This window comes from Mytilus edulis, chromosome 5 (genome assembly GCF_963676685.1).
Source record: "Mytilus edulis chromosome 5, xbMytEdul2.2, whole genome shotgun sequence".
NCBI classification, from domain to species: Eukaryota; Metazoa; Mollusca; class Bivalvia; order Mytilida; family Mytilidae; genus Mytilus; species Mytilus edulis.
The window spans coordinates 46,134,863-46,158,737 of NC_092348.1; the positions used below are offsets into that span (position 1 = coordinate 46,134,863).

General features: G+C 32.3%; 1 protein-coding gene across 3 annotated transcripts; it reads left to right on the plus strand.

The window, feature by feature from the left end:
- Positions 1 to 12,997: 12,997 nt before the first annotated feature.
- Positions 12,998 to 23,614, plus strand: LOC139523784 (uncharacterized). Of its 3 annotated transcripts, none has more exons than XM_071318041.1 (6): positions 12,998 to 13,032; positions 19,675 to 19,924; positions 20,299 to 20,379; positions 20,891 to 21,013; positions 21,408 to 21,529; positions 22,375 to 23,313. In XM_071318041.1, exons 2-6 carry the CDS (start codon positions 19,688 to 19,690, stop codon positions 23,162 to 23,164), a joined length of 1,353 nt encoding a protein of 450 aa, XP_071174142.1. In that variant the 5' UTR covers positions 12,998 to 13,032; positions 19,675 to 19,687; the 3' UTR covers positions 23,165 to 23,313. The 3 variants fall into 3 exon arrangements, with proteins under 3 accessions (XP_071174142.1, XP_071174140.1, XP_071174141.1); XM_071318039.1 differs by having other exon boundaries at positions 13,000 to 13,160; XM_071318040.1 differs by lacking the exon at positions 12,998 to 13,032 and adding an exon at positions 17,013 to 17,099 and having other exon boundaries at positions 22,375 to 23,614.
- Positions 23,615 to 23,875: the final 261 nt, after the last annotated feature.

Genomic DNA, 23,875 nt, shown 5'->3' on the forward strand with positions numbered 1-23,875 from the left:
AAGATATTTATTTATTCCTACCAAAAACAGAAAAGACACTCAATACTGAGAGTTATCGCAGTTACTGACAATTAGTTCCTTGCTAATACCAATTAATTAAAACATCATGCAGACTAACATTACAATCAGTGGACAACTAACATTCAATTGAATTAGCGTTATGACTTCATTAACATTAGCATATGATCTTGTGCAACTAAAAATATAATTATTTACTTATTGTAGCCTGATTTTTAAATGGTAAAAATAAATTGTATGGATTCATCGTACGTCATTTAATGACATTTTACCCTTCTCGTATTGCTGCACAAACAACATGAAAATGCAAAAGGGTTATGGTCCAAAAGAAATCGTTAAAACTTGAGAATAACTATATATACAACAATCAGATATATTAAAGTTATTCCTCAAGGCTCTTCAACTTTGTACATGTTTGGTTTTATAAATATTTTGATATAAGCGTCACTGATGAGTCTTATGTTGACGAAACGCGCGTCTGGCGTACTAAATCATAATCCTAGTACCTTTGATAACTATTTTTTCAAGTTTGTTTTTTACTTAAAAAGTTTGCAAATATTTCGAAGTTCCATACTGTAACTTAAGCAAAACACGTATACTAGATTCATCAATTCCAAAATTATGCTCTTAAAATAAACCCTTTCGGCCCATGGTAACCGATGTGAACAATCCACATATCACAATAAAGCAAACATTTACCTTTTCTAATAAATAGTTATAATTCTTTAGTTGAAATCAAACATGAATCTGCTTGTCAATACTCAACATCTTAGAATAATGCAAATCAAAGATACATGTCAAGGTTTAATTTTTATATCTGGCTAAATGTAAAACCATTAAAGGTCAAGGTGCGTTGCATTGGCTCACATTGGCTCACACTGAGAAACCAGCTATATAGCGTAAAACCATGTAAACGGGAAAACTAACGGTCTTATCTATATAATGTAGAAACGAGAAACGAGAAACACTTATGAACCACATCAACAAAAAATTGAAAACAACACGTTAAATAATTTCTTGCGTCCGAAGCGTTTTTCTGGATTTACCTTCAACAGGAACGCTTAAGGCCAAACATTTGAAATTCGAAGATGTATAAGTGCCGAAAGAGCTATATGTCAAAAATACCTAAAATAAACAGCCAAATTCATCTAAAGCCAACTTTAATTTGCCTGAGGGTGTTTCAAACTTAGTTTCTTAATAATTTATAAATTTATAAACGGACAATTTTCGTTGAGTTTGTTCAATCGTGTCAGTACCGAAATACTGACTACTGAGCTAATGACACCCTCGGGAACTGATAGTCCACCAGCAGCGGTATCGACCTAGTGATGTAAAAAATTGAAAACAACACGTTAAATAATTTCTTGCGTCCGAAGCGCTTTTTCTAGCAAACTTCATCTAAAGCAAACTTTGCCTGAGGGAGTTGCAACCTTTGCTTTTTAATACATTTCAACAAACGACAACTACTGAACTTCCATCATTACGCAAGAAATGAAAGATGACGCCTGGGGTAGTTAGTATTTTTGCTCTCATATTATTTGGTGTTTTTCAACGGTTAACACCAAGAGACATTATATTAAATCCAGACAGCTTTTACCAACATCATTTAAGCTGTGGAAATTATATATCAGAAGCTACAAAACAAACTAATTTAAATGATATTGCTTTATTCTCACTTCAACCCCGATGTGACAACAACAATAATGGCGGCCGAATAAAAAATTTCAGAGTTAACTATAAGATCAGCAACTCACAATCTTAATACACTGCTGTATTTTATTGCTTTTAAGTGGTGATGTTTCAATTAATCCAGGACCTACTAAATTCCCGTGTGGATCATGTGGCAAAGCTGTACATAAAAATCAAAAAGGCATCCTATGCGACGGCTGTACACAATGGTTTCATGTTAAATGTATAGAATTACCTCTTGATGAATATACAGAGCTCCCAAAATCAACAGATGACTGGTAGAACATGCACTCTACCAGAATTCACTAATTCATTTTTTGATATGTCAAAAGAGAAGGAATCAAACGCACCCTCGACAAAATATCTCCCCTCAATTTCCGATATAAACGTCAACACTGGAATAAGAACTGATGAAAGCGAGTATAACATCTTCAAAGATCTGGTAAAGTTGAGGAGAGATTCACCAACTAACATCATGTGTGCATATTTAAACATTAACATCTATAGATACAAATTTGATAGTATTAGTGACCTACTAAATAGAAACATTGTTGATATTCTATTTCTGTCGGAAACAAAACTCGACGACTCCTTTCCTGACGCAATGTTCACGGTTTACAACTTTTCGTTTTATAGATCAGACCGAAACAAATATGGGGGAGATGTCCTAGCCTACATGAGATCTGACCTAGCAGGAGATAGAAAAAAAACAAGCTGAATTTCAGGACATTGAATCCATTGCACTTGAGGTGACAACAGAAGACAATAAGTGGTTATTTATTGGTGCCTATAAACAACCTAGCATGCCAGACAGTAAATTTAGTACTGACTTTAACTGAACAACAGACAAAGCCATTAAAAAGTATGATAATGTTTTGATAATGGGTGATTTAAACTTCAATATGTTTGATGACAATAAAAGCTCAACTTTAAATGATTCTTGTGATATTTTCTGTACGAAGAACATTATTAATAAAGCAACATGTTATGATGGAAATTCGAAACCAACTCTTCTTGATGTAATTTTAACTAATCAAGAAAACAAATGTGGTAAAAGATGTAATTTTGGATGTGGCATAAGTGATGTTCACAACCTGATTGGGGTTCAAATAAAATGTGAACGACCTAATATGATACCAAAATACAGAAAATGTAGAAGTTTTTAAATTTTTAATGTAAATAATTTTTTATCTGATTTGAATGAGTTAAATTGGGATGTTGACCCACATAATAACATAAATACTCATATGATGAAATCAAAATTTCAGTCAGTTTAATTGAAGTCTGGAGCTGGCATGTCAGTTAACTGCTAGTAGTCTGTTGTTATTTATGTATTATTGTCATTTTCTTTATTTTCTTTGGTTACATCTTCTGACATCAGACTCGGACTTCTCTTGAACTGAATTTTAATGTGCTTATTGTTATGCGTTTACTTTTCTACATTGGTTAGAGGTATAGGGGGAGGGTTGATATCTCACAAACATGTTTAATTCCGCCGCATTTTTGCGCCTGTCCCAAGTCAGGAGCCTCTGGCCTTTGTTAGTCTTGTTTTATTTTAATTTTAGTTTCTTGTGTACAATTTGGAAATTAGTATGGCGTTCATTATCACTGGACTAGTATATATTTGTTTAGGGGCCAGCTGAAGGACGCCTCCGGGTGCGAAAATTTCTCGCTACATTGAAGACCTGTTGGTGACCCTCTGCTGTTGTTTTTTATTTGGTCGGGTTGTTGTCTCTTTGACACATTCCCCATTTCCATTCTCAATTTTATGAGTATGAAAACTTCAACAAGAATTTTATTGAACAGCAAATAAACATGCACCCTTTAAAGAAAGAACAATACTATCTAAACAGATAGTACCATACATGAACAAACAGTTAAAATCTGCAATTTATAAAAAGAAAATGCTGTACAACAAATTTCAAAAAATGAATAACAGCAAGACATGGGATGCATACACGACACAAAGAAATTTTGTCACTAAACTTAAAAAACAATCCATAAATAGATACTTCATAGAACGCTGCACAGGTGGTCCTAAGTCGAAAGATTTCTGGCCAACAGTAAAGCCGTTCCTTACAAACAAAGGATGCACCAGCCAAAAAGAAACCATACTGCAGGAAAACAACAAAATCATCACGAACCAACAAGAAATATCTGAAATTTTTAATGACTTTTTTGTAAATGTTGCAAAAAACATTGGTGACAACAACATACAGGTGAATGACAAACACCCAAGTATAGAAGCTATAAGTAATAAATACTCAAACGGGTCAACATCAAATAAACTGATTTTTCAGCCTATAAATGAGGAATTTGTTTCTAAAAGAATTGGTAAAATAAATGTTAAAAAGGCTACTGGTATAGATGGTATATCACCAAAAATTTTACACGCTGCTTAACCTGTAGTGATTAAACCTATCACACAGCTTGTATGAATGTGACCTACCGAATAAGACTATTTACCGGATTTGTAATCACATAAGCAACACGACGAGTGCCACATGTGGAGCAGGATCTGCTTACCCTTCCGGAGCACCTGAGATCACCCCTCGTTTTTGGTGGGGTTCGTGTTGTTTATTCTTTAGTTTTCTATGTTGTGTCATGTGTACTATTGTTTTTCTGTTTGTCTTTTTCATTTTTAGCCATGGCGTTGTCAGTTTGTTTTAGATTTATGAGTTTGACTGTCCCTTTGGTATCTTTCGTCCCTCTTTTTGTAAATTTATCATTATCCACTTCCATTTTCTAGACTCATTAAAAATTGCCCAAGTAAAACCTGTTCACAAAAAAAATAGTGTTCTTGAAAAGGGTAATTAAAGACCAGTTAGTGTTTTACCTGCTATATCTAAAAAAAATTGAAACAGCCATAGAAAATCAACATACTAATAATTTGATGATATTTTCGACCATTTTCTTGCGGCTTTTCGAGCCGGTTATGGCTGCCAGTCAACATTACTCAAAATATTGGAAGATTGGAAAAAGACACTGGATAACAATAAATATTTAGCGGCTATTAGCGGCTATATTTATGGACCTTAGTAAAGCCTTTGACTGTCTCCCACATGATTTACTTCTTTTGACATTGGAAAAATATGGCCTTAGTCATGCAAGAAAACAGTGTGTAAAAATAGGCCAGAGTATCAGTCAAATGCAAGATATATAAAGGTGTTCCTCAGGGATCAATACTAGGCCCTGTATTATTTAATGTTTTCATAAATGATATTTTTCTTTTTGTCAAACACTGTGATTTATGCAACTATGATGATGATAACACCCTCTCAAAAGCAGGTACTACTTTGGAATCAGTAATTTAACCCTTAGAGGAAGATAGTAATTCCCTAATCTCATGGTTCTCTTTCAACAAAATGCAGGCAAACCCCCAAAAAATCCAGGCAATTTCCATAGGTAAAAAAAACACACTCAAAATATTATTTTCAACCTAAATGGATTCAACATAAAATGTGACGACGAAGTGAAACTTCTTGGTGTAATAATAGACTTTAAACTGGATTTCAACACTCACATCTCAAATATTTGCAAAAAAGCTGCACGACAACTAAACGTTCTAAACAGAATTGGCGCTCATCTCACCAGACTTTCAAGACTTACAATATACCATTCATTTATCATGTCAAACCTCAGCTACTGTCCTCTTACATGGCACTTCTGCAGAGAACAAAACACAAAGAAAATAGAAAAAATACAAGAAAGAACACTCAGATTTATTTATGACGACTACACAAATTCTTACAATACACTTCGTGAACAGTCAAAGCTACCAGGAATAAAAATCAGAAGATTGAGAACCATGGCATTAAAGACATATAAAATAATTAATAAATCAAGTCCAGAATTCCTACATAATTTAGTAAATAGTAAAGACAATTCATATAACTTCAGGTACAACGGCATAGCAGATATACCACGGCCAAAAACAACAAGGTATGGTAAGAAAAGCTTTAGTTATGAGGCAGCAAAACTCTGGAACTCCTGCTTATCAACTTTTGGCCAGTTCAAAAACTTTATCTCCACCTGGTGTTTTTCAGAAAAATGTTCATGCAGTTCTTGTAAATAATGAACTTACTTGCTGCCCAATAACTTGATATTGAAGCCTGCTGTTTTTTATTTTTATGTTTTATCTTTTTGCAGTGATACTCTGATATAAATACTATGTGCTACTATATATGTGCTGATATTAGATATTTGTTTTAATATATCTTGCTTAGCTTTTATTCTGCATGTGCTATCTATGCATTTATATATGTGATGTCTGTATGTTTGTGTTGTATGTGTATCTGATGTTATTACATGTTTTGTTTATTAATATCAGTCAGTTGAAGAGCTCTGAAGAGCTCATGTTATTATGTATATATGCAACCCGACTTTAAATAAAGATTACTAAACTTTACTTTTCTTTACCGAAAAAATAACACGACGTGTGCCGTATACGGTGCAGGAAATGCTTACCCTTCCGAAGCACCTGATTTTAATCCCGGGTATTATTGGAGTTCGTGTTGTTTCTTAATTATTATTTATAACTGTTGATGTAAATGTCCTTTGGTTTTGTGAGTCTTTGTGTACTCCTTGGTTTTGATTGCTATTGTCTTAGGACAGGTGCAAACAATTGCAGCGGATTTAAACGATTTGATGATACCAAACTTTCACTCTTACCTGAAACAATAGTGTAACATCACAACATAGAAAGACACACTTTAAAATGTTAGTTGTAATGGCTTAACTCAATCAAACGATGTAGTAAAAGAAATGAACATAGACTACGTTCATATGTGTGTCCATTTTGTACATAAGGAAATGACTGCACTAAGTCAGGAATAGGACAGTTGCTTACCATTCGTTAGATGTGTTCCGGCTTTAGAGATAGCCTATTCGTGTAATAAGGGCAGTTATGCTTTAAATTTATTTCGAGTTGGTTTGTTATTTTACTTTTATTATTATACTCATGTTGTTATCATTTTCTCTTCGACTTAAAAAATACTGTTGTTCCTTGATATTTCACGATTTTTTTATCTTTATTTGTTACACATTAACGACTTCAACACAGAAAAAATAATCTCACCATAGATACCAGGTGTAACATTTTGTTAGCCAGACGGGCGTTTTGTCTACAAAAATTCTTCTAAAAACGCTCCAATCAAAACAATTAAAAGGGGCGAGTACAGTACAAGATGGTAATATAAAAATAGTTAACAGTGCATTAAACAGTCATTTGTCAAACCCAAGGTTTCTGTTGTGAATTTTGTTACTCTTTTTCCATGTTTAAGTTGGTGCGATGCAGTTTGTCGTTTACCTTGTTTTGTGTCTATTGCCAACATGTTGATAGTTGTCTTCGACTAATGCGTATGATTATCCCTTCAGGAGAACATGAGACAACCACCAGATTTTGGTGTGGCTCGTGTTGTTAAGTCTCAAGTTTCAAAAAAATGTTGGGTTTTGTAAACTTTTGTTGGCACAACGATTAAAATAACCAACATACCGTCTATGCTTTAACATTACCTGCCATCACAAATGTGAAACATTTCAAATGAGAAAAACTTACAGCCTGCTTTAAGAAAACAAAAATCTAAGATACGGAAAACATATATGACAGACAGCTTTCAACGATTACCGCTTATAAAGATTCGTCTGACCTGAGACAGGCACATTAGGCATGTTGCGGGGACACGATATGTTTGGCACTGAACTTACATTTTATCTTCTGGTAGAGGTTAATCTTTGTTGTGAATTATTTTGGCATTTGTATGTAAAATACATGTATCAAGCTTTGTTCAAATGATGTGGTGATTAAAGTTGCAATATAAGTAATAAGCATTACCTGCCACTTACATGTTATATTTTTGAACTTGTTCATGCTTGGCAAATGTTTAAATTACAGTATTCATGCTGATTATTTTGATTTTCCAACAGTCGAATAATCTAATTTTCACTTTTCATGGCCAATTATGATGATCAACATAATGTGTCCTTTCTTTTTTTAACCATTATGTATAAATGAAAGCAAAGGTCAAGTTATCCTAATCATTAGAATCATTAGAAAGTACTATCGTCATATACTGGTGTTTATGTGGTTTGTTTTTTAACAGAATGTAACAAGACACTGTCATAACCAAATGTTACTGAGTATTGTGAAAGGTTAGGCGGTTTACATATTTTTTTAGTTTCATAGAATATGATTTAGAAAAAATACATCGCCAGCTGATTAAAAAAGTATTTTAGAATGAAAAGTGGTTGTAAAAAATATTTTACGTTTATTCGAAAGGATTCACGCTGCCTCTTCCAACAGTTTAGATGCGACTCTTCCCGACCTAAAATTTAAATCAGCATAATTTGTCTTTTGCTTTTACTTTTATTTATGTATGAATGAAAGCATTCGTCGAAGTATTTCTTATTATGATTTGCATATTCGTTATAAACCATTGTATACTGATTTGTACTTTGTCGGGGTTTTATTTAACAGAATATTACAAGACACTGTCGAGTAGTTCTACGCTAAACAGTTCTAACCTGAGTACTGAGAAAGGTAAGGCGGTTTTCATTTTTCGATAGGATATAATTTAGAAACATATATCACGAAGCTTCTAGAGTTTTGTATTTGAGTTGAAATATATAATGTTGCCACCCAACCACAGTATTATAAATATGTAGGACTCGGAACCGCGATGGTGCTCCGAACCGCTATGGTCACGCTGAAGTGCAATAGTCCATGCTGAAGTGCGATGGTGACATTGTGACGCTAACTTATTGTTAGATACGCTGAAGTGTGTTTGTGTGTACGCTGAAGTGCGATGGTTTAACTGTAACGTCTATAGTACTAACTCACCAGGACACATATTATTTTGTCTAATATACTAGTAACTTGGTTTTGTCATGTCATATCGAAGAAATTGCTCACAACACTTATTTATCTCAGTAGTCTGCTGTTATTTATGTATTATTGACATCAGACTCGGACTTCTCTTGCACTGAATTTTAATGTGCGTTTTGTTATGCGTTTACTTGTCTACATTGGCTAGAGGTATAGTAGGAGGGTTGAGATCTCATAAACATGTTTAACCCCGCCGCATGTTTGCGTCTGTCCAAAGTCAGGAGCCTCTGGTCTTTGTTAGTCTTGTATTATTTTTAATTTTAGTTTAAGTGTACAATTTGGAGTTTAGTATGGCGTTTATTATCACTGAACTAGTATATATATTTGTTTAGTGGCCAGCTGAAGGACGCCTCCGAGTGCGGGAATTTCTCGCTGCATTGTAGACCTGTCAGACACTAACAGTGGTTTTCAATAAGTATACGGCATTTTAAATTTGGCACTCATCAGACATATCCAGGACAAGGGTTACAGCATCAAAGCCAGTTATTGTTGTCAGTGGAAATAAATGTGTCAATAAGGGTTCTCCTCCTTATCATAATCGAAATCGGCTATTCGTTGAAATGGCATTACCTACAAATCAGCCAGACAATGTATATTCGCGTAATTGCTGTTAGTGATACAAGTGTAGTTCTCAAAAAGGGTAGCAATCTTACAAGAACTGTACTGAAATCTAGAGAATTTATGGATTATGTTCATCCAACTATTTCGTATGTTTCCTCCAAAAACGATGTCATGGAACATATTAACCCTCGAAAGTTATCATATGGAATTATAGGTGCCTTAATGATGACAATTCCCGGATTATACTAATACCTGTATGATTATGACTTCATGGTTACATCTTCTGACATCAGACTCGGACTTCTCTTGAACTGAATTTTAATGTGCGTTTTTTTATGCGTTTACTTTTTTACATTGGCTAGAGGTATAGGGGGAGGGTTGAGATCTCATATACATGTTTAACCCCGCCGCATGTTTGCGCCTGTCCCAAGTCAGGAGCCTCTGGTCTTTGTTAGTCTTGTATTATTTTTAATTTTAGTTTAAGTGTACAATTTGGAGTTTAGTATGGCATTTATTATCACTGAACTAGTATATATATTTGTTTAGTGGCCAGCTGAAGGACGCCTCCGAGTGCGGGAATTTCTCGCTGCATTGAAGACCTGTTAGTGACCTTCTGCTGTTGTCTGTTCTATGGTCGGGTTGTTGTTTACACTCATTTGTTATCGTTTTGTCATAATAATAAATCTTTTAGTCACCCTTTCCCCATGGTTTGTTGGCTGACTTAGTTTCACATATTTTTATAACCCCCACCTCTAATTCTCGAAAGTGTTTGGGATTTAAATCGTTCGTTTCATTCTGTTTCCTTTACTGCATATGAAACCTTCATCTACAAAAATTTTATTTTCCTACCTACATGTATGTAGATATAAGATGTGGTATGAGTGCCACTGAGACAACTCTCCATCCAAATCACAATTTGTAAAAGTACATCATTATAGGTCAAAATACGGTATTCAACACGGAGACATTAAATTAAATAGCGTTGTATTTGAAAACGTCATACTGTTCAAACGTAATGCAAAACCATCGCACTTCAGTGAAAGGACCATCGCACTTCGCCGTAGACCATCGCACTTCAGCGTGACCATCGCACTTCAGCGTCCCCATCGCACCTCCGAGTCTTTCATATATAAGAGAGATTTCCTTGAATAGATGAAATAAGGGACATAATGCAAAAGACCCCATCCATCTCTGTTTGGAAAATAAAAATATTAAACACCCTAAGAAAAGTGTGGCAAAATATGATTTTCAGAATTATTTTATCGTTTTAGCTCAATAACCGTATGCACGGAAACGTGTACACACGGATCGATAGCGGTGTTCACATTTTGATATTTCTTCAAAAAATAACGTTTTCTGTAGAAAAAATAAAGAAGTACAAAACACTGCATTTTTACGTCACATCATAAATATTTTGTACTTTGTATGTTTTCAGAGAAGTGACGACTCTATGAAAGCAGTCTTTTGCTTTAGTAGTACATGTAGTATAGATATTTGATAGACTAATGTCTTATAAATGTCTGTCTAAGATATAGTATTTGCTAGATTAATAATATTTTTTATAAACGAATTAAAGGGGCGATGTGGACTTTTCATTCCTTGAAGTTTCCCTGTTTGTGAAAATAAAGTGCTCACAATTTGATAACTATGTTTGGAATCTATTTGTTGAAACGACAAGTTCTTATTGTAAATCATTTGTAGTTGGACGAGCGACATAATTCATCGTAATATGTCAAGAAGCATACGACAACCCATCATCCAAAACATTACCTACAGTTTACAGAAGACTACAAAGTTCTATTTATCATTTTGCAAACAATAACAATGTATCAGTTACTTTGAATTCTACTACTAATCATTGTATAATCGACTCTAATGTAATAATCACGAATGTTCTACAACAAGCAGTGTTCGAGATACATTCCAATTTACCTATTGTACTCTATTGACTCGGATTTCAGTATCGGTATTCCGACGGATTTCTTTTTTATCCCAACGCGGTTTTATCAACAAATTATATCATTCCTTCGTTTGTAACATCGATATCTATAATTTTAAATTTTATTTTCTTTGTCTCTTGTTTATTCAAATACAGTGATAGAAATAAACTTTTAAGATCAAAGATGGATCAGTTTCATACGATATTACAATTGTCAAAAAATCAGACACTAACAGTAGTTTTCAATAAGTATACGGCATTTCAAATTTGGCACTCATCAGACATATCTAGGACAAGGGTTACAGCATCAGGGCCAGTAATTGTTGTCAGTGGAAATAAATGTGTCAATAAGGATTCTTCTCATGTTTATCATAACCGAAATCGGTTGTTCGTTGAAATGGTATTACCTTCAAATCAGCTAGACAATGTATATATCATACCACATTTAAATGATCGATTGGAAAATGATGTTCGCGATATTGCTGTTCATGATACAAGTGTAGTGCTAAAAAAAAAGGTAGCAATCGTACAAGAACTGTACTGAAATCGAAAGCTATATTATGGAATTTTGGGTGCCTAAATGATGACAATTCCCTGAATACACCACTACAAAAAATGATTTTGACAGTTTCATTAGCATAACGGTACCAACAAATGCAGTAAGTGGCTTTATCTTAGACGGGATTTTCGTAAATTTGAAAAACTTTTACAGTATTTCTGATGGGGAACATGACTAAAGCAGCTTCAGTATACCAATATCTAGTGGGTCTTATTATATCACTCACAGACAGAAGGTTTCTTTTCGGATTGTGGATATACGGAAAAGGGTATTCCGGTGACGCGTATGGATATCCAGTCGGGATGGTTTTTAGAAACAAAAATATAAGGGTACAAACTGCCATTCTGACAAAATACTCACTTTTTGTATCAATTTGATTTCAAGCTGTCACAATAGGGATTTTCTATATTCAATTTAAAATTATACCTGCATCTAATCAGTTAGTAACACTAGTAATTTTTGGGCCCTTTATAGCTTGCTGTTCGGTGTGAGCCAAGGCTCCGTGTTGAAGGCCGTACATTGACCTATTATGGTTTACTTTTATAAATTGTTATTTGGATGGAGAGTTGTCTCATTGGCACACCACATCTTCCTATACCTAATTTTTGTTATTCAAAGATCATTTGATCAAATCCTTATCATGTAGAGAACTGAAACCCCTTTAATCACATAATCACTCTTATATACCCTTGTTGAATCACCGCGAACAAACAACAGAAGACAAGAAAAAACATTTAGATTGTCAAAATTATCTAGTTTCATTCAATCGAAAACATTTTGTTGTAATTCAACATGATTAAAAGAGGGGAGAAAGATACCAGAGGGCAATCAAACTTATAGATTGAAAATAAACTGACAAAGTCATGGTTAAAAATAAAATGACAAACAGACAAATAATAAACAGAAAACTAAGGACTCAGCAACAAGAACCCCACCAAAACGAACAGCTTGATACTTCATGATAAAGAACAAGGGTTTTATTTCAATATGTGAACGTTTAAACTAAACATAGTGAATAGTATGAACATAGAGTAGAACGTCGAAAAAGATCAAAATTTGTAGCTATTATTCTATTCTGTCACTGATGAAAATTTGTAGATGATACTAACGTCAGATGTATACAAAATAATAAGCCTGTTATTGTTTAAAACATTTGTTGACAAGGAAAGAAGTTTAAGTAAATGTACTTTTGTTTACTTCGTTTGCGATAAACTACCTCATCTCTTTCATTAAACTTTTGTCTAAAAATATATTTCACTAAAAATAAAGACAACGAAGAAAAAAATACATTATTGCATATATGTTATTTTAACTATAATGAATAAAATAGAGTAACAACTTCCTTGTGTTGGATTACCCGTTTTCTTTACGACAAGTAAAGAGGTATATATTAGCAAATGTATTAGGGAATATTAAAGCAAAATCGTTTTGATTTAGAAGAAAAAAAACTATTTGAAAGTTCGTCTGCTGCAAATGTATATTCATTACAGGAAATCGTTAGTACACAAACAGTGAGTCAAAAGTATATTTTTTTTAAAGAATCACAATAAAAAATACAAAATTTCTTGAAATATCGTGAAAGTTGTGTGTTTAGAAAAAAATAGGGTAACGGTTGATAAAGTTTCTTAACTATTTTTGTCTTATTAAAAATAATGCACGAAACAATAAGGAAATAAAATTTAAAAAAATATACCTGTATCAAATTACCAGATTTAACCAAGTAGTTAAAAAAAATGCATACGTACCGTAATATAACAAGACAAATTAGAATAAGAATAAAAATAATTTAAAGCGTCGTTTCGAGCATAAACATACATATACATATTTATAAAATAATTCATATAGTATGTTTAAAGATATATGAATACATTTCGTTGACAATGTACGTGTGTATTATGATATGCCACTGAATTTTATTATAACTGTTTTCTAAATATAGGGTACAAGTCAGATACTCACAAAGGACCTATTTAAGTAATTCAAAACAGTGAATATTTTAAATATCTAGGTCAACAAAAATCAAAATAAACAATACACTACTTCCTTTATGCAATTTTTGAAAATTGTGGTTAAAGTAGTCGTGTGACTGCATAAGTGACGACGTGTGATGAGATAAGCTTCCGTATTAGAAAGTATGTAAATTGGTTTAAACGTAGATTACGTATTATACACAATAGTTGATCACGTAGACAAATAAGAAACTTAATCACTAGACTATTTGTTTCATTAAATTTCTCAGCTGGTAGATTGGCAGTCCATACTGGTACAATCCTCTAGGTTTTTCCTTTTTTGTTTTAATCATTTATATCCTGCCATAATTGCAGATGTATCATTAAAATACAATTAAGGCTATAGATTAGTCAGACAAATTTGATTTTGATATTAGACGTTATTTTGTTAAAGACTTTTTAACTTTGGTAACTTTCAACGCAGAACATGTTTAGTTTTTTAAATAGGATTATCAAGGTTACCCGAAGAATTTTATTCAAGAAAAATAGATGTACGTCTTATATTATAACACAAAAAGGCAATTAAGTTTTTGACTGAATATCAAAACAGAAACTTGTCTGTACTTCGTGAACTTATTTCCATAGATGTTAAACGGTTCAGCTTAAATAAAAGCATATGAAATAAAGAGATGCTGCATATTTCAATCATCTCTTCGTAAATTTTATGGACGCCATAGCAAGTTGGTTGACCGTTATGGAATAACAGTTTCACAAATGATATCGGATATGTTCCTTACGTCGTAACTACAATCCCCTTCCCTTTCATAAATATGACCTACGGAATTAGACATATCGGATTTGTTATCTCATAAACAAAACGACGGGTGCCACATGTGGAGCAGGATCTGCTTAACCTTCTGGAGCACCTGAAATCACTCCTAGTTTTTGGTAGGGGTTGTATTGTTTATTCTTTAGTTTTCTATAGTGTATCATGTGTACTATTGTTTGTCTGTTTGTCTTTTTCATTTTTAGCCATGGCGTTGTCAGTTTGTTTTCGATTTATGAGTTTGACTGTCCCTATGGTATCTTTCGTCCCTCTCTTTTCAAATGAGACAACTATCCACCAGAGACAAAATGACGTAGATGTTACCAATTATATGTCACCGTACAGCTTTCAACTATCAGAAAATGGCATATATACCTATTGAAAAGACACTGACATGACAAACGGTTCAAACGAAAAACTCCAAACCTTGATTTCTGTACAATATAATAAACGAAAAACCGCAACAACCATCGACATCTGAATAACAGACTCGTGACTTTGGCTGGGTTAAACATGTTTGCGCGCGGCAGTCAGAGTCTGGTATCCGTCTCGTTAGTATTTAAACACATAGCATTAATATAAAGATATCAATATGAATCACGGCTTTATATCAGTGCTGTCCATTGTAAATTACTCATTTACTTGAGCTAAATGAATATCATTACATGAAATAACACTTATTATATTAGATACGCTTTAGACTCAGTAACACATCGTTATAAGGCAGATAGATACATTACCCCACTATATAAGACATGCCGTAAAATTTGGAGAAAAAAAGTTTTCCCATAATCTACAAAATGCACAGACACTCGTGTATATCTTATGTAGTGGTGGATAAAACAAAATTATTTCATTGATGTGTCACTTCATTTACTGTTTATTCAGAGGAATCCAAAGACACAGCAGATTATTTTCATTTGTGAGAACGATCGATTAAATTATACAAATTGTCCTTTAAATTCAAAAAGGAATAATTATATCACTTTATTTCATCAAATATCGGTAGGTAATGCCATAATACATTTTTCTATTAGAAATCGATATAAATTCAAGAGTTTAAAGAGCCCCTTTTCCAAATCTCAAAAATCCTATGTTTTTTATTCATAGTTATTGAAAGAAAAAATGTTCCACCGTTAAACATATGACAAATCTAGAAAGAATCCTTTCCCGACAATTTTCCATTGATTATAACCTAAAGACAAGGACATGGACAATTTGTGTCTGTGAAAAAAATCCTTATCGGTCAACCAACTTGTTATTGTGTCCGTAAAAAATTGGAACTTTTTTTTACCATCTTCCTTGTTGGCAGTCTCTCTTATAATGAAATCATGATAAAAAATGCAATAAAATCCATATGTAGGCGCTATATTTATTATTTTACAGCTATCCATGTCTAAGTGTAAATGGTGTAGTACTATTGTCGCCATGTAAATTGCCATAGTGTGCATTTTCATTATTTTCGAAGTTTATGTAGGCAGGACAAATTAACCTCGTTTCATAATTTGTGCCGTTCTTTGTAGACGAAACGCGCGTCTGTCGTAAATACTAAAGTTTAATCCTGGTATCTGTGATGAGTTTATTTACAACCACTGGGTCGATTTCACTGCTGGTGTGTTTTTTTTTTATTCCCCGAGGATATCACCAGCCCAGTAGTCAGCACTTATGTGTTGACATGAATTATTATTGATATGGTCATAACTATAAATTAACCGTTTACAAAATTTAGATTTTTTTAAATACTAAGGCTTTCTTCCTCAGGAATAGATTACCTTAGCTGCTTTTTGGCAAAGAAAATAGGAATTTTTGGTATTCAATGCTCTTCAACTTCGTAATTTTTTTTGACTTTTCAACCTATTTTTATTCGAACGTCACTTATGAGTCTTTTGTAGACGAAACGCGCGTCTGGCACAAATACTAAATTTATTAATCCTGGTATCTGTGATGAGTTTATTTATTTACTAGTAAGGGTCTAATTATCAAGTGATTGCCTTCTGTCAAAACTGTTTTTCGGTTACAAATACTAGCCTAATTCGGATTGTACACTTTCTCCCAGATTACCTCGACCCTGCAGGAAATGTCATAGCTAGTAATACGTTGAATTTTTTGTTACCACTGTCCTTTGGTTTGTTGTATACCTATTAGTTTACACAATGCGTATAATCTCCTTATTTCTATATTAATTCTCGTTTACGTTATATAAGACAATTCCTTACCGACCCATGTAGGTTAATATAACAACAATTACTGAAAAGGAAACACTATCTCATATCTTAGATCCTTTCATCAAAGATCAAAGGGGAATGGGAGTTGATAAACCGATATGTGAAACTTTGAGGGTTATCTGCTATCAGGTATCTTTAACCAATGAATGCAACGTCCTGAAAGAGTTTACTTAAAGAAAAGTCTTTCAAATCTATCATTTAGAAACTTCAAGCCTCAATATAACTTGGCAAGATCTATTTTTGATTTTCTACCGGGATCAACGTATGTCTTCGTTATAGTATTCCAAAAGTTTAATTTCAGGAAAAACTGATATAAAAATAGAAAAATAACATAGTTTTCTAAAAATACCATTCAGGAAATTTTTCATACGTATAGTATGTTCTCTCATATAAAATGTATCATAGTACTTATAATTTCAATTCACATTTGTACTCATATAAAGATAAAACGTAAGTAATAACATAGAGAATTTTTATAATCTATTAAACTAGTAACATTTTAAAAATGTATTTTTAGAATCATATCTTGGGTGTATTCTCTTTGTGTGTTTCATTGAATTGTAATTTGATCCATTTGATCATATTTCTTTAGAATAATAAAGTCATATTATAGAATGGATGAAGGTTTTCAAATTTATTTATCTAAATTTAATATAATTCGTATTTTCAATTTCAAATCTGTAAAAATCAGAATATACATAAGTATCATTATAAACTACATACATGGTATCACTCGGAAAGTAAATATCACTGATAGACAATAGTGATTAATTTCGGCAATCGTGAATATTTTAATGATAACGCAATCATAAGTGAAAAAGTGAGAGAAAACGGCATTAAAATCATAAGTATTAAGAGTTGATAAGGTAAAATTGTCTCTGAAAATAAAACCTTAAGATATTCCATTTTTTAATTGACTATAAACATGATAAACATACTGATTATTTACACTTTAAATATTTTTGTTACATAGGCAAAATGCATTACACATAACCACACTATATTTATTCAGGAGTGAACTTCCGCGTTTGTAATCAATATAAAAAATAAAAATATTTTAGTTTTCTGAAAATTATATTTGGATACTTGACAATTGTTAACTTTGTTGACAGCTGATAATAAAACCACACAATGCAGACTGATATGCTCTATAAAAAAACACGTCATGATACTATAAATATATCCTGTTGTATATACAGATATACTCAGTATTAACAAAGATACGCGATTTTATTTACCTATCTTCTCTTACTTTGCAATCGAATTCAATGTTGTAAAGCAAAAACAATATTGAGAAAAACAGTACAGCAGCTATTACCTTTCATGTTTGTTATTTTGTTTACAAATTGTCTTTAGTAATTATCATTTCTGTATAATGTCCTTTATTTCTGGTATGTATAAACAAAATATATATGTTAAAAGATCTTAGATATCAAATTATTTCAAAATGGAAGCTCTATTTATTGTTTTCTAGTTTTAACAATTATCTATTTTATTTTAACACATGTTTAAGTAGTCTTCGAGCTTCATTAGGATGCAAAATGTCACAAATTTTAAAATCTGTACAATTTGAAACAATAGTATAATGATCTTCAGCATCATCCCATATAGCAATAATAAACATTTTGATTTGAAGGAAATATGTTTATGTTTGAAATGAAGATAATTAACTTTTCAATATATTTTAACATGTTCAGACCGTTTACATGGAAACAGATACCGGGTAAAATTGGACTTACCTCCATTGTGTGTTATGACGTTACGATCGATTGACACAAGAGTGCAAATATTGTGCTTTCATTTTCAAAAACTTGTTAACTTATGATTTCTTTAATATTGTTTTATCAACTTTACGCATTCCTTAAAGTCATATGAAACGAGATTCAAATATCGAAATTACACCAATGTTGAATATGATTTTACTGAATATGTTAAATCCTGTTTGCATGTGTTTTACATTCATACAGAATCTAAAACGTATTACCGATCAATGATTTTTCCTTTAGCGATTGTTCATAGCAAGCCTATCAACTTAACAGGACCATGGCATTTATATACATTCAACAAAGGGCACGGACAGTACGTTAAAATAATTAAATTAATTAAGCCATCATGATGATGGTTTTTTTTATATTTCCATACGTTCCCATTTGTTAATTAAAATGTTCATAAACAGTTTTTAAATGGTTTGGTGTATTTAATTTATTTTTAAAAATCGGTTATAACTATTAAGTATACCTTCCAATGCACGTGTGTTTACATAATTTCATCACGGTTATCTCGCACTTGCGCTGTCACGGATTGTATCCTCTTTTTATGTATCGACGGATTTATAAAATTTGAACATCGGTAAACTATTGCTACCTTTAATTGTCTATATCTTGGTGTAGATGATTTTTATTCTCGAGTATTTACACCAAATATATGCAAAATATTAAAGTCATATGAAACCTCAAATTCAAAACAAAAGCATATGTTTTTTATAACAAAATAGATAGTTTTCATTATTAAATTTATGTACATATAATTTTTTTCTGAACAAAAATCTTTAATTTATCCACATTTAGAAGAAGTTTACTTTTTTAATTGCTTGCTTCCAGGATGCGATTCGACGACATATTTTCCGTATGCATAGTGACCTTTGCGTGAATCTTTTCGTAATAATCCGGTGATCGCAATAGGCATGAATCTGTCACTGAAATACACTATTATCTGATTGTACATGATAAACTCGAGCTCAATGTCCATGCTTTTTGTTGACTGTTAACTTTAAGGTGACAATCGCTAACCTTCGGAGTCAAAACACGGCATTTAATGAGCAGCCATATTTGTTAAGTCAAAACAGACAGAGAGAAAAAAAAACAATGACTATTATACGACATATTTGCGTAAAAAAATGATAAAATCGTTCACAGAAGACGAAGTTTATGATATATACAGGCATTGGTCCAAGAATTGGATAAACATTATTTTTCACCAGTAACTCGTTTCATATGACTTTAATACTAATATTATTTGTTATTAGGTGATAGTAAACCATGGTGGAAGTTGTTACTAATACAAGAAGATGCAGGGAAATTGTTCGTCAATTGGAACAATACAAAGTCATTTCTGTTGACGCTGAAGGTATCAATCTCGGGAAAGACGGACCATTGACCTTACTACAGATTGGGACCATCGATGGACATGTGTTTTTGTTTGATGTTTGGACCAACAAAAATCTATTTCAAAAAGGCAAACTGAAAGATATTTTAGAGTCCGAAGAAGTTATAAAGGTGAATAGACCATAAATTGAAATACTTTACAATCCTGAATTATAAACAGGAGCAAACAATGTAAGGGCAAATTTATTCAATCAATATGATTAAAAGATGATATGGAATATTGATAAATGCGACAATATATAACCGCAATTTGAAACTCAAAAGACTTATGTCGAGCTTTTATTTTTATATCTGCGAATCTGCAAAAGTTGCGAATATCTGGGATCACATCAGAGACGTTATTTTCCTAAATGCAATAAAACACATGATATGCTATACGATATCATTTAAATGCATACATATCTTCATCTTCATTTACGTATACTTATTGGATAATCGGGAGATGTAAGCGGTCATCCCTAATATGTAAATACTCACAATTACAGGTAATGCATTCATGTCGAGGTGATAGTGCTGCCCTCTACTTCCAGTTTGAAGTTTTGCTTGAAAATATTTTTGATACACAGGTAAGTAATGTGTATATGTTTTTTGTAATATAAATTTCAGGGTTTCCGTTAAAAGACAGCATAGAAACTGCACAAGACGACCACACTCTGGAGATCTTAACTGTCATAGAACAGTGGTTTTTTTAATCATCTATATTTTTTATATATCTTTTCGTAAAAAGCAATAACTTATTGGTTATTTTCAACAATAAAAAATCGTACTTTTGAGTTATCTGTCTACAGGTGTACAATGTCATAAATGAAGTTATATTTAAGTAAGATTCATGTAAAATGTAATATTTAAAATATGAAGCACATTTTTTTTATTTTTCTAATACACCTTTTAATAGGGTGCATTCATAGTACTTCTCTTTCTAGCTTTGCATTTCTGATGAACAAAAGCTGTATTGGCATTAGTGGGGACGGTGTCCTCTTTTTCTTGTCTATTTTTTTTTTTTTTTTTTGGTGTGTGCAATTAAGTTGTATCAAGGTAGTATTCGTTTGAATAAGTTGAAATCCTTCTTTCTTGCAGGTATCTCATTTGGTGATAGAAGAACATAAAGGTCGAAAGCTACCAAGGTGTATAAAATTAGCCGATGTCTGCAAACAGTATTCGGAAAATGCCGAAGTCTCGGAGGATAAAGATGAAATAAAGGTACTTGGTGTTTAAAGTATGAAGACGATTTTGAAAACAGATTTTTACTTTTCAGAAATGTGAAACATGTTCTTCATATCTATTAGGTTACAAGTTACTTAATATGGGAAACAAATACGAATTTGAGTTTGGTTTAGTTTTGTCAATAAACTACAAGTTAATAGACGTAACTATACATCTTTCAAATTTGTCTATTCAACAAGATTAGGTGACCACTTGATTAACTCCAAATACTATCTTTAGATATGGACATAGTAATAGGAAATAATTATTAAAGAATCTACATATCGGTCTCTTTTTTGGTATTTTTTATTTTGTTTCTAATTTTCCTATTTTCTTGCTATTGATCTAAAGATTAAACAAAACATTTTATATTGCTGCATGCTTTTTTTAGGAAGTGTTTGCAAAGGAAGACGGCTGCTTTTGGGCAAATAGACCGTTGACGCAAGAAATGATAGACTATGCATCTGGTGATGTCACTGCTTTGATTCCAGAAGTATATGAGACACAAAAAAAGTAAGGGTTAATACCGTATTATAATTATATTTAAGGGTTACCCGACTCAGGGGATCAAATACTATCAATCAATCAAGATCTGCAAAGATTGGAGGCTAGAGATTAATTTATACGAATTAAGGTGTTCTATGTATTCTTTTCGGTTGTCAACAAGCAAACGACGTGTATGACCGTGTACGCCAAAAAAACGTTTTAATAAATAATTTTTCCAGAAACAATTGAAATCATGCTAAAGTTGCATATTTTTGTGATATTTTACTTACTTTTCTAACCGTCAAAACAGACTTGAAATCAGTAAATGTTTAATCAGAGGTAAAAATAAAAAGAAAATCGAAAGATGTTACATTAAATATACATGTTACCCAAGACTCATCAGATATATAAATGATGGTGTGAATGGGGTGTACAGAATAGAGAATGATGGGCAAAAATATATCATCAAATGGACCAACAAAAATAAAAGATAGAGAAAAATGAGAAGCTAAAATATAAAGAATAAAGAATATTATTATACTTCATGTTAAAATGCAATATTTTGATTGGCTAATACGAGGGTGTTTATTTACTCTATCACATAGCTTCGCCGCGGTTGACAATGTTTTCTCGGGGTAACAATCTGCTCTATCAACTTCTCAGCTATGTGTTATTTATATTATGGCCTCTTGCTAGACCCAAACAAATGACGGATGACCATTAATGAATAAAAAAAAACAGCCACAAACATGTCACAGTTTAAAAAAAGTGTTATTGTAGTCACAAGAACATAACACATTTTATTGTCCTATTTTTAATGACACTCTTATACCAGATTCTCAATAATAGCTCGTCTTTTCTACATTCTATAGGTATTTGGAAGAAAATGATCTAATTGATACATTTCAAGACAGAGTTTACGAAGAAATCACCTGTGCGCATGACAAAAAACAATCGACGAAACGATACAAACGACAACACAAAGTTGTTAAAGGTATCATGAAAGAAATTCCAAATAAGTACCCATCGGATGTAAAATTTGAAGACATAACAGACGAAGATGATATAACAGCCATCCGAAAAACTAAATTCAACACCAAGAATCTTCATCCTATGCTCAAAAGACTGAATACGGAGGCCATTAAAAATCAGCTACAACACCTTGACTTACAGTTAGCAGACGAAGAAAATTCATTTACCCCAAAATCCAGATCGTATGCCTTTTTACGTACATATCAAAATCATACCGATGAAGACATACAGACAGAGGCAAAGCGAATTTTAGATGAGATAAACGAAAACATTTTGGACATAATGCTTCAAAAATATGATTCGAAAACAAGTCCGGATATGCTTGCATTGAACGAAAAGGAGGCTCTCAATACACTGAGACCAAGAGGGGTTCGGGACGAAAAAATACACTCCCTCTTGTTGAAATTTTATTGGCAAATGAAAGAAGAAAATCTTGATTCAACAATTCATGTTTTTCGCGAAAAGGAGTCGGATTACACTATTCCAGAAAGCTTTTATAAATGGTTAAAATTTTGCTGCTCAGGAAATGTGCCAGGAGAAATGAAATCAAAAGCGAGACGACTTATGAGAAATTTGGACAGAACTTTCGGAAAAGGCGTTGTCCCCGGTCGCCAGTGCACTTCGGATTAAGTAGTCTACATTGTTTACCTGAAGCAAACTAATAGAACTGAGCTGTCGTCGAACAATTGTATAAATCCCATAAACTTTATACATGTAGATGATTAATTTTTTTAGGAAAGACCAGTCAAGGGTTTACCACCTTTGTTATAAACATGTTTTTTTTATATGAAATGATATTTTTAGTATAAAGGTAAAGAATTTTTCTATTACTGATTTCTAAAATCATTAATAGTATTGTTATTATTATCAAGATCATCATTTTTATTTATTATTTTTCATTTGTACTGTATTATTATTATAATTATAATTGTTGTTATTATTATTAATATTATAATTAATGTTATTATTATTATAGATATAATTATCGTTATTATCATTCATTCATTATTGTATATTGTATAAGTATGCCATCAAACCCTCAGGTTACAAAAGTGAATTTGAAATAAAGTTTTGAAAATAATAGACTAGTGTGGTTTTTTTTTCATTATAAATTAAAGCATCAAATTTTTTATTTTGATTGAACATCTGACATAACATTGTAGTTCATACTTGAGTACTTTATTTGGCCTTTTTAGCCTTTTTGAATTCGGGCGTCACTAATAAGTCTTTTGTAGACGAAATGCGCGTCTGGCGTAAATACAAAATTTAATCCTGGTGTCTATAATGAGTTAATTTACCATTTTTTAGGAACTTTCCGTTTTGAATTGTCCTTGTCAGTGG

What these genes read in the sequence shown, in the direction of transcription:
- LOC139523784 (XM_071318041.1), top strand. Translation starts at nt 19,688, where the DNA reads ATGGTGGAAGTTGTTACTAATACAAGAAGATGCAGGGAAATTGTTCGT. An exon ending in AGTCCGAAGAAGTTATAAAG is followed by an intron (nt 19,925 to 20,298) that starts GTGAATAGACCA and finishes TCACAATTACAG; the next exon opens with GTAATGCATTCATGTCGAGG. An exon ending in AAAATATTTTTGATACACAG is followed by an intron (nt 20,380 to 20,890) that starts GTAAGTAATGTG and finishes TCTTTCTTGCAG; the next exon opens with GTATCTCATTTGGTGATAGA.